We start from the raw sequence: 16,182 nt of genomic DNA, 5'->3' as shown, positions 1-16,182 counted from the left end.
AACAGATCCTTATGAGAATCTCCACCACAGACAACCGTAGCCTCTGGCCATAGGCTTCCATCTGCCCCTAATCACTGAGCGCTCTGCCAACATCTGGGTCTCTTCAGTACCACCCCACCTGCACTTGGCCTCCCTGCTCCTTGACCTCATTGTTTTTAACTCATCAACTCCCCACTCTGTCCTCACTTCCTTTCCTGATCAGTCTAGATCCATTCTTTTCATCCCTTGCCAGGCAAGACCCCAACCATGGATGGATCTGAAAGTTCCCCTTCTTGGATGGATACCAGGTTGCCGAATGGGACCAGAAACCATCATACAGCTGCCATCAAGAACCTCAATGGGATTCTTAAAGCCACTTAGTGGTCCCTCCCTGTCCCCCGTTGGCTGCCTTTCTCCAGCTTCTCCTACTCTCTTCTTTCTCTTAAGATGACTTTGCTTCTTTCTTTAAATGGAAAACAGAAAGCACCAGATGGTGGGCAGAGTGTCCCTCCACAACAATGTCATCAACCCCCTCCTGCCTATTTACCTGCCCTCTGCTATCACTGGCCTCCCTCTCTTTCTCTCCTGGCTCCTTTCCACCAGTATTTGAGCAGGCTCAAGCCTCTTATTAAAAGAGAAAGGAAGTCTTTTCTTCTCACAGCTATCCTCCAACTTGGTTCCCCTCTTTGAAACCAAATTTCTTGAAAGAATTATCCATATTGTCCACACTATTCTCCACCTCTCCATTTCCTCATTTCTCTCACTTGCCCTGAAACCTGACCCCTCCACCTTCCCACCAGCTCTGCTGGGCTCTCTCTAGCCAACAGTGTTCTGGTTGAGAAATCCATCTGACCATTGCTGGCCCACTGGCTTGACCTGTGGCAGCACCTGTTACCACTTAGGACCATCCTGCTCTTTGACTTCCATGATCTGTACCTTTCTGGTCTCCTCTTCCAAGTGGTTAGGTCATGAGGATCCTGACCTAGAGTGGATGTGACCTGGAGGATGGCACATAGGAAACACTGTAGAATCCCACTGAGGGGTATGGCACTGGTGAAGTCACACTGGCAGCTGTCAGTGAGGAACCAAACTCCTCCACTGGGACTTTAGATGAGCCAATCATAGGTAGAGATACTTATACCTACGAGAATGGCTGAGGCCACCAGCAAGAGGGCCAGACACAAAGACAGAACTTGCTTGGATAAAGCCCACAAAGTCAGCTGAGAAGCAGCTCTTGGAGAGGCAGGAGTACGAAGGAAGGGGATGAATGGAACCCAAGGTTTGGAAGAGTTTCCAGGATCAGCATCCTAGCTAGAGTCAGGGGAACAAATTCAGCAGGAAGGTCAATTAGGTATGGTGGCCTTGGAGAAGGAGGTTTCAGTATAGTGATGGCAGCTGGCCAGATCGCAAGTGACTGGCAGTTGGTAGGGAAGGGACCATGAGCAAGACTAGAATTATAAGAGACGTGGTTATGACGAAGGCCAGTCGGAAAGGCCCCTCCCATGCATGCACAAAGGCAAGTGAGACAGGTGGTTATTCAATCAGGCATTTCGAACAAGTCCACAGTCTTTCTATGGTTCTGCAATTTGGGGATAGGGAACATTGTGCTGTTATTCAAATTCCATTCACTCAGATTCCCTCCGACATGAGAGGTGACCCTGGTTCCGCCAATAGCTACACTGGGACATGGCTAGAGTTGCGTAGAGTTGCCACTGGATGAGAAGTCATCCCCCAGTCCCTTTCAATCCTGACTTTCTGTTAGCCTTTTCACCTCAACAAACAGAGGGTTCTGACAAACTGTTCTCAAGACATTCAGAAATTGCAGCGAGCAGATGACTTCGTCATGAAAACAAACACCCAAGCAAGAGGTTGCCGGTAATTTTCACAGAAGCACAAGATAACAGGACAACAATTACTTGTCTCTTTGCTTCAGCAAAATCCCCTCTAGGTGACAAATCTCGATTCATGTTAGAGCAGAAGTTGTTACTGATTCTGCTACAGCAGTCTGGCGTGGCTTGTCAAGGCACCAAGGAAAGGCACAGGGCAAAAATGGACAGTTTGGCATCTAAATGGCATCATGTTTCAGACTGAGTTACACATTTGCAAAATAACGATACTTCGTGGTTCAAAGTAACACAGGGGTGTGGGCCCTGGGGAGCATGACTGTCTCTGCCTCCATCCTATTGACAGCTCCTGTGAGTCACACCCAACATCACACAGCAAAGCCAGGCCATCAATCAAAAGGTCTGAAAGGCAGTAAGTGCCCTGGTTTGAAGTCAGGCTCATCACAACTCTTACTCAATGAATTTAAACACCCCACAAACACACACACCTGCAGCTCACACCCCAGAATCTAAATAACGATGTACACCATGGTTTATATGAGGCCCTGAAAAAAGTCCACCCACAGAAAAAGCAATCCTTTGAGAACCCCAAGAAGCACAATCTTAAACAGTAGGGGACTCTGGGCACCCGTGACTACCGGGAGAACCCAGGGGAGGAATGAAGTTCTCCTGGCCTGAGAAATCCACTAAAAGTCAAATCTGGGCACTAAAACAGTGGCACCACTGAAAACACATTACAGGGTCACAAATGCACAGAGCTTGACCATTTTAATAATCAAACCTCATTACCACATGGTTGAGCTCACCAAATGTTATAGAAATGATTGTGAGGGGGGCTGAAAATATCAGATGAGGTCCACGGTGGCTGACTCAACCTCTTCAAATACGAGAGTCAACATACCAGACCAGGCATGAGGCAAACGAGTGGTGCTAAAAACAGTGCCAGCTCAGACCCTGAGGGGGCAACTGAAGCAAGTCAGCTGTCCCTGCAGGAGCATGGGTCTTAAAGCCACTTGAGAAGTCACCAGGGGCATGATGAGAAACACGGCAGATGGTGTCAGATGCCATATTACCTCATAAGATGATAGAAATTAAGTCATATGTGAACACAACATTTTCAAGTATTTTATTGTCTTTTTTAGCCCTGGTGATTTTATATATATCATATATATAAATATAAATATATATTTAATATATATAAATATTATATATATAATCTGTATATAATATATATATCTGTATATATATAAAATCTGTGGTGAAACTACAGCCTCTTTCCAAACTGCATTGTGTTTTACTTGAATATGTGGGATTAATTTCGAAGCCATTAATTTAAAAGTCTTGGGTTGAAGAAACAATTTCTTTTTTCATTGGAGGAGACTAGGTTAGAAGACAAAACTCAGGAACCACACTCAAGTTGAGAAATCTACTGTTGATGTCAAACGAAGACCAAAAGTCTTCCAGCTGGAAAGTACTTCCTCTGTTTACACACTGCCTGTGAACAAGCACAGAGCTGCTGTGGTCTTCATGTTTTCTAGAACTGGTCTAGTGATGCAGAACAGAAAGTATTTTGTCCTTCACGTCAAGGGGTGGAAAAGGAAGCTGACAAGTGATTAGTGTTCAGGAAGAATTGACCTCAAGTCTTCTATACAGTGAACAGAGACAAATCGTAGAGAAGGTTATGCATATTATTTATAAGTGAAAGCTAGTAAGAAGTAAACTGAAATGTACCTCTACGTTCACATTTCTTTACGTATTTTGTAGCATTTCTTTTTTTTTTGGTACCTGGGATCGAACTCGGGTGCTTGCGCTTGCACAGCAGGCAGCGAAACCACTGAGCTAAACCCCCGGCCCTGTAGCATTTCTTAATACATATTAACCATTACAGATTAGTTCATAACAATAACAATTAGTTCATTTAAAGAGTAGTTCTCAGTGCTAAAGATTATCACTTGGCTATTTTAAATCACATTTTTAATGAGAAAGGAAAATAAAAATAAAAAACAACAACCATTGAAAGAAATCTTTTGCTATGATATATAACTCAGTCACTTGTGTCTGTGAAGCCAGAGACAAATTTTGCTCCCTTGGTTGCTGAATATCAAAGGCCCACTCAAAAGCCTCGTGGTTTTCAGCATCTCTGGCCCATGTGCCTTCTCTGCTCACATACTCGCATGCTCCCAAAGCCCTCTGACCAAGCTGGGACTCCCTCCCTGCTTGACCTCCAGCCCGTCCCTCTTGCTCGGCTCCCTGTCCTATATTTCGCTTTCAGCCTAAGCCACTGCCTCTCTTGCTCTCTCAGGGACCCTCATTTTATCACCCCCCCTCCCCCTATCACATCTGCCCCCTCCTCTGCTCTTGGCTAAGTCCCTGGCTCTCCTCTGGGGACCTGGTGAGTCTCACTGCCCTGGGCCCCATATTCCAGTCCACCCTCTGTCATCTCCTGGACCTTCTGACCTTTGGTGACTTCCCACCGCCCTTATGATTGAGCCAGAACTCCCAGAAGACTTCCCATTTCCAGCTTCAATCCCACCTCTTGTTTCCCAAGCCGTGGCAATGCTGGGCTCCTGTTCCACTGTCATGTCTTTGCCTGGCCCAGGCCTCTGCCTTTGCATCCCCGCCTCTGCAAGTCCCACACACTGCTTCCCATGGAAAGCCCCTCTCTGAGCAGAATTAACCCCTCTGACCTCTGTGTTACTGTGGCACTTTGCTGTCATGCGGGTAGCACAATTATCACACCATGCTAAGGCTGCCGACAGGTCCATCTTACCAAGCAGATTATGGGCCCCTTTAGGGCAGGTGTCTGGTCTCAAATCTCTGCCGAAGGTGCTTAACAAAGGGGCAGCACACGAAAGGCCAGGAATTACCTGGTGACAGCTTACTCAACAGAGGGCTTACAAGAAAGAAAAACACTCATAAGTAGATACATGAAAGCCAAGAACAGCAATGAAATTCTCCTCCTCATATTTAGTGGAAATCTTGGGAGAAAAATAGATCAGTGAAATCTGAGGGCTGCCCCTTACAAATCTAAAGGCTCCTGACACAATAATACATTATGTATAGTTCAGTGTACTCAGAGAAATCACCATGGTTAGTGTTACAAATTTAGAAGCTTTTAAGGCTCTTGAAAATGTATCAAGCAAACAGATAAATGTATGTACACAGAGGACAATGAAATGTATACTATCAGAGTATAATAGTTATTGAAATATTATTTCTAAAAGAGAACTGTACAAACCGTAAGCACACAGCTGGTGGATTTTCACCAAGGGAATACAGGCACGTAACCAGCATGCAGATCCAGAAACAGAACATTCCCAGGTCTCTTCTAATTGCTGCCCTCCCCTAAGGGTAACCACCACCATCCTGACCTTTAAACCACAGATCCATGGTGCCTGTCCTTTCCGTCATAAAAACAGAATTATATAGGACCTAGTGCTTTCTGTTTGGCTGCCTCTACTCAACGTGGATAGAGGTGACCATTTATTAAGCTGCATATAAATGGAACTATCAGGTGCTGAGCCATAAGAAATCCAACATCTCTGTGCCCCCAAAATTGTAAGAAGCAAAACTGCCTATGTTGCATGCAATAAGACAAAAATTTGCTTAGTTTCTGAACCTTCTGAACTCTATGATGTTTCTCAGTTCACATTTCTAAAACGAAGGAATAAATGAAGCAAAATTTAAAAGACTGTTTTGTGGGGGGACCCAAAATCCTGGGAAGGGAGGAAGACCCCCAAAGCTCACTGAATACTTTTGCCATGTAATGGTTTTCAAAGTCAGTCTAATTTTCTGACTTCTAGGAACAATTTTTGCATCTTTTGGAGATCCTTCCCTCCCTCTTCCCTCCTCCTCCTCCTCCTCCTCGTCCTCTTTTTCACAAACATTTAAAAACTAAAGTTTGAGGGTCGGGATTTAGCTCAGTGGCACCCTGCCTGCCTCACAACCCCCAGGTTCTGAGTTCAATCCCCTGTACCAACAAACAAACAACAACAACAAAACCCTTTAAGTTTGAGATCATTTAAAAAATATTTTCAGTGTCCTAACTGCAAATCGATGGTTTGCTAAAAGGAGTGGAAATGAAAAGGGAAGATTTCACCACTACATTGTGGAATAAACGTGGTAAGAAGAATTTCAAGTTGAATGTTACACTATTAGGATTACCCATGTTCTCCAGCTTTTGAACGGATACACCCATCACCTACTAGTTGCGCCTCTGGAGTGTTTTATGCAATATACATTGATCATGCTCTCCTGCGAGCACATACCTTGGGGATTGAAGAAACCAGTCATCCAAAACACATTGGGCCTCCCTTCAAATATCCAAGTAGAAAACTGAGCATTTCTTTCCAAAAGTTCAGTGAACCAAAAGCCCAGTGTGGATGAATCCCAGGACACCCTTTTCCAGATCTGAGGGATTCGAGCATCGTACATGTTGTCCAGGGCATCTCTCAAGTTCTGAAGAGGATAAGGGTAAAATACATGACTAAGAAACAGCAACAAAAGAGGGAGATGACTACTGAGGGACCAAGTGCTCACCTCACTCATAATGATTGTTCCTTCAATGGCCAACTTGAGGTCACTCAGGCTAATGCGAAGTATTGAGATGACTTTTTGCATTCTGTCAATTTCTTGTCTAAGAAATATGTTCATTGAATTAAGATGGCCCATTTTTATCAAACGAGCTTTCACCTAAAACAAAGCATACGACATAATAAAAAAAGACTTTGTATCATCTATCCTTTCTCTTCCATTGCCTTCTCCTTTCCCAATTCTTTTTCCCCTCTGGATGTATTTCCACCAGACCAAATGAACTCTAAAACATCTCTTGCAGAACCAAACTTGCCATTAAAGTCCCCATTTTCTGAGCTTCAAAAACCACTGTTCAACTAAAATGATTTTTATTTCCTACTGATTGTACTTAGTTGATAATTGGAAATGTACTTTAAAAAGCTGAAATAAATTGTACCTCTTCCTCCTTCCAAATGATTAAGTACTAAGTGTCAGTTAAATATTCTTTTGCAATCTAACCTTTATAAGAGTACAGCGGGATTTTTTTTTTTTCATTAAGCTGGCAGAGTTGTTATTAGGAATGTCAGAAAAAGTTAATATAGACAAAATCTTTGCAGAGCAGGTACCAACGAATACGATTAACTGTGGTTTCTTAAGATCACGGTTGTCTTGGCTGTGAGGGATAAAAGGAGCCTTTCCTAATCTAATCAGTGAAAATATTTGACTTTGTGGGAGAGCCATTAAGCACCTGTCATTTGTTCCTTTTGATATATCATTCACTGACCATTTTTTAGAAATCGATAGAAATGCCTGTGGTTGTGGGAACAATAAAATATAACAATTGTTGGAAAATAAGCCAATACCTATTCACATTTCAGTTTAGCGGCATGTGCCAAGAAGAGATTGACTACAAATACAGGCAGGAACTCATAAAGGGCTTTGAACTTTCTGCTGGCCACAGTCTGAGAGATGCCAGGAGAGGAGGGATGAGGAGGGACAGCCAGAGAGAGTCCGGACTTAAATGATGTATCAGCCCCCAGTCACCAAGAAGCAAGAGGCATAAGATTCTCATCCAGAGATGCCCATGCCCCCTCTTGAGGCCTAAAATGACAGTGGCAAATGAGCTTCAGGTCCCCCAGACCCTCCCGCTTTGACAGAACAGACCCCTCGCCTGGGGCACATGTTTCCTTCAGCCAACGAAGTCTCTGGCTGCATCTGGGTCACCCCAGTGAACAGAGGAAGGGGGACAGCACAAACTCAACAGGAACCAGGGACATCACACTGAGCAGCATGAGCGTGACCACGTGTGTGAGTGGAGCAAATAACATTACAACCACAGTTCACCGCACCACATACTCACCTTCAGGTATTCTCCCAAATCCTGCTTGCAGAACTGACATTTCTGTATGCTCCAAGGCGGTTTCCCACCTCCATCCCAAGCTCCTCAGCCTCTGCTGGTTGAACAGCGAGTGTATGTGCTTTCAATCATTGATTACTCTGTTGAAATTAATTTTATTTTCTTTCTTTCTTTCTTTCTTTCTTTCTGTCTTTCTTTCTTTCCTTTCTTTCTTTTTTAGTAGTACTGAGAGATTGAACTGAGGGCCTTCACACTGAGTTCTATCCTCAGCTCTTAAAAAATCTTTGGATTTATTTTATTTTGAGATAGGGCCTTGCTAAGTTACTAAGTTGACCAGGCTGGGCTGGAACTTGGAGTCCACCTGCTTCAGCCTCCCAGTGTGTAGGCATTACAGCTATGTGCCACCACACCAGGCTTGGAAATTTACTCTTAAGGAAAAGGGAAATTATAGAAATACATTTGCAACCTCACACGTGGGAAACTAAGCCCAGGTATTGGCCACTATAGCCCAGACTTCTTTATTATGTTAGCCCCAAGTTGCCATGGCCTGCTGAGGGTTCTAAAGGAGACACTTGCCAGGCACGGTGGCATGTGCCTATAGTTCCAGCTGTGGTCCCAGCTCGAGAAGCTAATATGAGAGGATAGGAGTTGGAGATCAGTCTGGGCAACCATAGCAAAGCCCCAGTAAAAACAATTAAATTAAAAAATAATAAATGGAAATAAATGCTTTACTTGAGATAGAGCCAGGCTTGGGGGAAAACTTAGACCCTTGAAAATGTAATTTTGGTACTGATCTTATTTTGAGTATGATTATTGTTCCAGCCTAAAATTGCCTTTTTATTAAATAGAATTATAGATTTGTTGTAATCTTATGCAGGAGTCTCATTGTTTCTGGGACCAGGTAGTCTCTTTTCCTGTAACAAAGCTACATTTTTGTTAAGGAAGCTAATGGTGTAATTATATTCCTAGTTACAAAATTCACTTTACTGTCATATTTTAAAGGACAAAGTGCCAGAACGCTAAAAAGTAAGTGATCTTGGAACAGAAAGAAGTTTTGGATGTCTCTAGGTACAAACTCCCTCCTAGAGAGAAATCTACTTGGTGACATCCCCAACACTCAGTTTTGCCTGGCCTTCTTGGACCAGACCCCAAACAAACCTGGAAAACTCAGATTATCACAAGGCCTTAAAAGTTCCCTCTGGCAATACCAAGTTTGTAGTCGAGTCATCTAGAGTAAGTTTTATTTCACCTTCACATACCAATTTTTAAAAATCTTTGAAGGCAGATATTCTTCCTTATCTATCTTTTGACAACCACATACAATGAGCTGCCCAAGGTCTGTCCTTACCATGTTTATTTATCCACCTAAAAATACTTCCTTATCGAAGCCATTGATTTCAATATCTTAACCAAATGCCTTGGTTCCCACCTACACAATGGAAAAGAAAACTGTTTCAAGAGGTAAGAAAACCTTTTTATTGTTGCAGGCACCCATCGCAGGTTAACACTGGTTAAGATGGTAGGTTCTAGAATCAGATTGCTTTGTGTTCAGACTCTTGCCCTGTAATTTAGCTTAGTCTCTGCTGGTGCGATCCAGAGGGCCAAGTGATATAATGCGTATGAAAGCACTTAGCACAGGTAATGAGTCCTCAAAACGGCGGCCACTGCCCCATTATGACCTCATCCAAATGAGTGGATAAGTGTGCTGCTTGGAAATCTCCAGACTGGAAACTGGCTGCTTATACACATTAACCCCACTGATTGCTCAACCTTATTCAATCAGTTCCAGAAGTGATTAAAAATCAATTGAGTCAGCAAGCCATCTATCTACTGTTAAAATATTTTAAGCATCTTAAGGAATGCCAAACCACTGATACCTCCACTTTTTGGCCTTAAGATGTTTGAATTTTTGTTTAGCACAGCTTAAGGCATAGTGGAAGTAGGTATATAACTGGGTCATTGTGAAAGCTTTGTCAAAGGATGAATTAATTTGTGAAGGAAATTTTAAAAGGAAGCAACAGGAAACCATCATGGAAAATGATGTTTTCTCGGATGATTTTAAGTTCTGAAGGATGCCTACGATAAAAGAACAAGAAGAGACATGGATTTTAGCAACATTGTCAGATGAAATTCATCATCTGCCTCACAGTCCACAACAAGCAAACTATTGTTTTTCATGGTCATCAGACTTAGGTGTTAGGATGTACAAATGAATAATTAGATTGGTATTTCATTTACCTGGTCAAATACAATATTCCCATGGCCAACTCTAGGAGAAAAAGGACTGCAAAAGAGTTACACACTAGATCTCTCGCATTCCAGCAGCAGGTGGGAGGTCTGTAGCCAGGTAGCCTGGGGCTCCCAGCTTGCCAAGCACATGGCATCGGCCTCTGGCCTTTTTACTGAAAAGCTAAACTTACGGGTTTGGAATCCCTGAGGACCCTAGGATCCTTGCGCAGGAGGTCAATGAGGTTAAACTTTCTTTTTTTATTTTATGGTAGTAAGATATTAGTTGATGTGTTTTTTCTCTCATGAATATACAGTGGAGTTCACCAGAGGTTACATGACATATGATGTAACAGACTGGATGCAAGAGCAGATATGAGAATACAACTATCTTTTATTAAACCCAGATAATAAAGAGATTTACAAAAGGGCCAAAAAACTAATTTTCTCAATACATTTTTTTGTCTCAGATAATATACTTTTTAAAAATAAGAATGTTATTTATGTTCACATGTAACAGGTTTGTTGCTGTTCTTTTAAAATAATATTTTAAAAAATTTTAGTATGAATTTTTAATGTATTAAATATCAGTAGAAAAAAATATCAGTAGTTATAAACAAAAGCTATTTGGGATCCTTAATCATTGTGTAAAGGGATCTTGAGATAAAAACATGTTTTTTGAGAAAAGCTGATTGAAGTGAGCAAACTAACACCTGGGAGGTTCAGGAAGGCAAAAATCACTGCCATCTATTCTGGGGAGTGGATTCATTTAAATGGTTCCCATTCCTATTCTGTAGCTAAGAGCACTAAGGGAGTGAAAGGCATGGGGCTGGAGACAGAAACAAAAGGTTACCAAAAAGAAATGACAAAGCAGGTAAGGAAGGTGGGGAGAGGCATCTAGCCTAGAGGGTTTCAGATGTCCTCCCATTCAAAGACAGGAACCTGAAGATAGGAAAGGGGTACAGATAAGGCAAGTGAAGGAGAAAGCAGTGTAGGAAGGAAAGGAGATGGTGCTGGAGAAAGTGAAGGTAATTTGCAAGATACATGAAAAAAGTCAAGGAAGAGAAGACCGGAAGGTAAAAGGAAAAGTTGGAAATGGAGAAGGAATGAGCAGAGAGACGGAGGGACAGGACCATACTGGTCCAGAAGCAAAACCAGCTGTGTGAGCTGACCCCACAGGCTGCAGGGACAGGGCTTACCTCATGGGGAACATAATCAGGGGGCAGCTTGCTCAGCATATCTTCAGACAACCTGTAAACAATAGCCTCCCGCGTCTCTCCCACTCCACCTCCACTCTCCTTGGGTTGAATGTTGGTGATTGTCTCAAGCATGGCAGAAGCTGTGTTACTCTGATACCTGATGGGAAGAATATTCAGAATGTAACAGAGAAATAGACCCTCAAAAATAATTACCAAAGTTATATGAACTAATAAGAGCTCTAAGATCAAAGCCAGTCACAAAGAAAAGTATCATATCCTACAGGAATAAAAAAACTTGAGGTTCTATTTACTGCCTCCTACTGGTACATCAAGAACATCACAGAAATGAAAAGGTCTCTTATCTCTGGGGAAAGAGATTCCACAAATGTCCTCAGTGACCCAATTTGGTGCTTGGCAATTTTGACCATCTTTAGCCTTAAGCACCTTGGGTGGGACAATGAGCACATCTCCCTTTATTCTCTGCTCAGGGCTAGGTCATAAAAGTCTAGTACAATATGACAAATTGGTTAGAGCAAAGAGAACTACTCCTATGTCCACAGAGAATTGTACATTATTAAAATTTCCTTGATCCTTTCTGTTTCGTTTTTCCATTTTCTAATTTGTTTTATGATTTCCAAGGGAATTTACTGGCATCCATCTGCCCCACCTAATAGAACACAGCCACCCATGTTTAAAACCCATTTAGTCACCATACACCGGGCACTGAGCTAGATTCCAGGATATGGCAGTGAACAACACTTAGTCCTGTTCTCTAGCAGAGGAAGTGTGTATTACACTACACTATTGCAGAAAGTCCTGTGGAAGAAAACAGGATGCTTTAAGCAAGTTTGGTCTCTCTCTTTCTTCCTCTATAGCTCTTTTGGGTTGACCAGATGCTCTGAGGTGCAAGAACTTAGCCTTTGTCCTGAGGCACTGGCTAGGTGTTATCTGGACACTCATGTGTTTGTGTACATGCACATGCATTTGTGTTGTGTGTTTGTGTGTGAGTCAGTGGCAAAAGACCAGACACAGTCCTTTAAAAAGTCACCTGTGAGCTGAGATCTGAGATCTGGGTAAGCAGGTCAGTCAGGCAGTAGGGCCAGTGGGAGGCAGAAAGGACCTTCAGAAGGAGAAAGTGAGAAGGATTTCAGTGCATTTGAAAATAGAGTCAAGGCCAGTAAGGCTGGAGCCAGTGAGCTAGAAGAAGAGGGGAAGAGGGAACTGGGCCAGGGATTAGACCACTTAGGGTCATGCAGGCTACTTTAATGATTGTAAACTTGAGCCTAAAGACAACAGGCAACCACTGTAGACCTTCCAAGATAGAATGTGGCACAGCATGATCATGTTTAAACTTTTCTCTTTTGAACTCCTATAAACATCAAATACTTTGACTGGGAGGGGGTTCATTTGTAAATGTTGTACCTGTCCAAATGTATAACACATTCACATTTCCTTTGATAGGTGTTAGAGTCAAATGTAGAAGGAATTCAGCAAATACTTGAGATTAGTGATTTTCTCTTTTATTTTATTGGACAGGAAATGTCTCTGTCATATGGTACTGTGCCTTAAATTTTTATACTCACATACCTTTAAATATAGCATTTCACATTTAAGAATTCATCTTAAAAATCAGACATTTCTATTTTTGACATTTGTACAGTGCAGCTGTTACCATGAACCACCCTTCTAAAAACAACTAAAAATGAAGGATAAGAAAAATATCTTATATTTCTAAATATTAATATTAAATATTAATGAACTGGAAAAACATTAAGAAAGCCTCAGCTCAAACAAAATATAGAGTAAAAACTAGAATCCAGAGAAATAAGCCATATTTTACCTTGGGAGCATCAACTAACCCTGGTGGTTGTAAGTTTCTGTTTGGACAGCTTGGTGAAGTGAGGGAAGCCCTCATACCCAAGGTGGGAAGTCTACCAGGAAATTCTGATATAAATCTGAGACACAATCACACTATGTCCTCTGTGTAAGGGTAGACTAGAAAGAATCCACCCATCTCAAGGGAACAGCAGATAACTTGTTCTGTCTAGCTTGCCCTTGAATAGGGAAAAAAGTGCTTCCTGAAAATTCTTAGTTCACCAAGTTTGTGACATTAACATTCATATTACCTGTGCAATTTGAAGAAACTCAAGCTATGAATTTAATTTATGGTGGTTCCAGGATGTTCTACGGGCCCCTGATTAAAATAAACACAAATCTCCCCTGGCACAACAGACTTTCAACTCAGAACTCGAGAATCCAACAGTTAATTTCCAATCAACATGAACTCACAGTCCAAAGTTTAAAAACTGATGTAGCTCAGTGGTAGAATATGTGTAGGTCCTAGGTCTCATTACCACCATCACAACAAAATACAAATTAAAAAATTTAAAATGTAGAGAGAAGCAAGGAACTCTAAGAGCTAGCATCAACAACAGAAAACAAAACCATATCTATAAAGATCTTAGTAAATTGTCAGATGCATGTTGTAAAGTATGTTTTTGCTATATTGAATTTTAAAAGGTAACTGAAAATGAGTATTAAATAGGAAGCCATAAACATGAATTGTGTAACTGAAAATGAACCATACAGAACTTCTGGAAACAAAAAATAAATAAAATTTAAAATTCACACTGTTTTATTGGGGCTGTAGCAAACTACTACAAAATCAGCAACTTATATATAAATTTATTACTGAGTAGCTCTGTAGTACAACACAAGTCTCACTGGTCTAAAATTAAGGTGTTGCTGCAAAGCTAAGTTTCTTTCTGTAGGTTGCAGGGGCAGATCTATGCCCTTGTTCACATGGGTGATTGGTAGAATCCACTTTCTTATAGTTGAGTTAAAGATCTCCACTCTCACAACCTCAGTCTCTCTTTCTCCTCCTATTTTGTCTCTCTCACCCATCCTTTTGCCCTCCTCTTCCACTTTTAAGGCTTTCATGACTAGATTGGGCCCACCTGGATAATCCAGGATAACATTCCTATAACAGGATCCTTAACCTTGATTCCATCTGTAAAGTCTTGCAACATAAGGTGACATATGCATAGCTTCTTTTTAAGGGTCCATTATTCTGCCTACCACAACAGTTTATAATGGGTTAAACGGCAGATTAGATACAGCCAAAGAGAGAATTAGAAAAGTGGAAATAAATCTGATGATATTTCACAAAGGATAAAATAAATGGAAAATATGAAAGGTTGAGAGACATGTAGGCTAGTGTGATAAGCTCTAACAGCCATCTCAGCAAAGCTTAAGAAAGACAAGAATGAAAAAAGAGCAAATACTGTAGGTGAATAAAATAACAACTGCAAACTGAATGAACCCCAAATAGGACAAATAAACAGATATATAGAAATACATATATAGGCACATCACAGTGAAACTAAAGAACACCAGAAACAAAGAACAGCCAGAGATTTAAAAAAAAACTATCTAGAGAGAAAAGACAATTAAATTGGTAGCCAATTCCTCTAGAGTAGCAACAAAATCCAGACAAAAACAGAATAGTGTTTTTCTATACTAAAATAAAATTATACAGCTAGAGTTGTATGCCAAGCAAAACTGTATTTTTTTAAGGACAAGAAAATACATTTGTATAGACATTTCACCAAAGAAGTTGTATGAATGGCCAATAATCACATGGAAGGATGTCCTACCTTACTACTTGTTAAGAAAATGCAAATTAAAACTGCAATGTGCTATCATATCACACTTCCAAGATGGTTATAATATAAAACAACAAAAATGTAAATAGTAACAAGTATAAGCAGAGATACAGGAAAACTTGAACTTTGTAATTGCTAAAGGCAATTATAAAATTGGTGCAGCTGCTTTGGGAACCAGTTTGGCAGTTTCTTAAAATGTTAAGAATAGATTAACAGTTCAATCCCTGGTACCAAAAAAAAAAAAAAAGAATAGATTAATAACACAACCCAAGAGTTTCATTCCCAGGTATCTACTGAAATGAAGAGATATGTCCCCTCAAAGACTTGTATATGAATGTTCACAGCAGCATTCACAATAGCTCCAAATGGAAATGTACACCAATTAGTAAAGAGATAAACAAAATGTGGTACAGTCATACATTAGAACACCATTTATCATTAAAAAGAAGGAAGTATATACATGCTGTAATAGGTGTGAACTTCAAAAACATACTAAGCAAAAGAATCCAGACACATGATGTGAGTCTACCTGTAGGAAATGTGCAGAAAAGGCCAATCTACACAGATACCAAGTAGAAGAGCAAGCGGATGAGCTGGGGCTTAACTACAAATGCTTACAAGATTTCTTTTCAGAGTGATGGAAATATTCTAAAATTAGACTGCAGTGATGGCTACATAGCTCTGTAAACTTACACTCATTTAATTGCCCACTTAAAATGAGATATATGTTAAAGCTAACAAAAATGGAGAGGAAAAAATAAGACATTTTCAGAAAAGAACAAGAGAGTAAACCATCAACAGACCATCACTGGAGTACATTCGGAAGAACATACTTTGGAAAGAAGAAAAATGATCCTGATGAAAGACTTGAGGTGTAGAAAATAATGGGTCAATGCATGAATAAATCTATATAAGCATTATAGTACAGAACAACACCGTAGGTCTAATTGTGGGGTTATAAAAAACAAGGCAAAATTAAAACACTGTAATGTCAGAAGAGGAGTGATTGGAGTTAAAGTTACCTAAGAATTTTTGCTTGAGAAAAATAGAAATATATTAATTTTAGACTTAAGAATGGATGTTATAATTGCTAGGGTAACTGGTAAAAAAATGAAACAAATATAGCTTTCAAACTAGCAGAGGGGGAGAAAAATGGAAAAAACTCTTATTTAGCAAAAGGCCAAAAAGAAGAAAGAAGAAAAGAATCACAATACAGAAGTAGTGTACAAGAAACAACATTTTATATTTATTTTTTATACTTTATACATGCTTAAAACATCATTTTATAGTTACAATATTTGATAAAAGTTTTTTTTATTTTGCATACTTTTAATTTCAGAACAAAATAAACAAAAAATAAAATCACAATACACAACATCTAACCCTGCTGTCAAATAATG

At 40.5% G+C, this 16,182-nt stretch overlaps 1 protein-coding gene across 1 annotated transcript in view; it reads right to left on the bottom strand.

Annotated features, from left to right (window-relative positions):
- The window catches only part of Dnah8 (dynein axonemal heavy chain 8), a 262,037-nt gene that overhangs the window by 8,963 nt on the left and 236,892 nt on the right, over positions 1-16,182 (bottom strand). The window contains exons 89-91 of the mRNA XM_087184476.1: positions 11,118-11,274; positions 6,363-6,515; positions 6,092-6,281 (exon numbers count right to left, since the gene is read on the bottom strand). Coding sequence (XP_087040602.1) covers positions 6,092-6,281; positions 6,363-6,515; positions 11,118-11,274 — 500 coding nt within the window. The remainder of the gene's footprint in view (positions 1-6,091; positions 6,282-6,362; positions 6,516-11,117; positions 11,275-16,182) is intronic.

This window comes from Heterocephalus glaber, unplaced genomic scaffold (genome assembly GCF_053883595.1).
Source record: "Heterocephalus glaber isolate CG9 unplaced genomic scaffold, H.glaber_assembly_v1.0 deba00001497, whole genome shotgun sequence".
In the NCBI taxonomy this organism is placed as follows: Eukaryota; Metazoa; Chordata; class Mammalia; order Rodentia; family Bathyergidae; genus Heterocephalus; species Heterocephalus glaber.
Note: the sequence above shows the minus strand (reverse complement) of the source record. Positions and strands in the feature narration are given on the sequence as shown.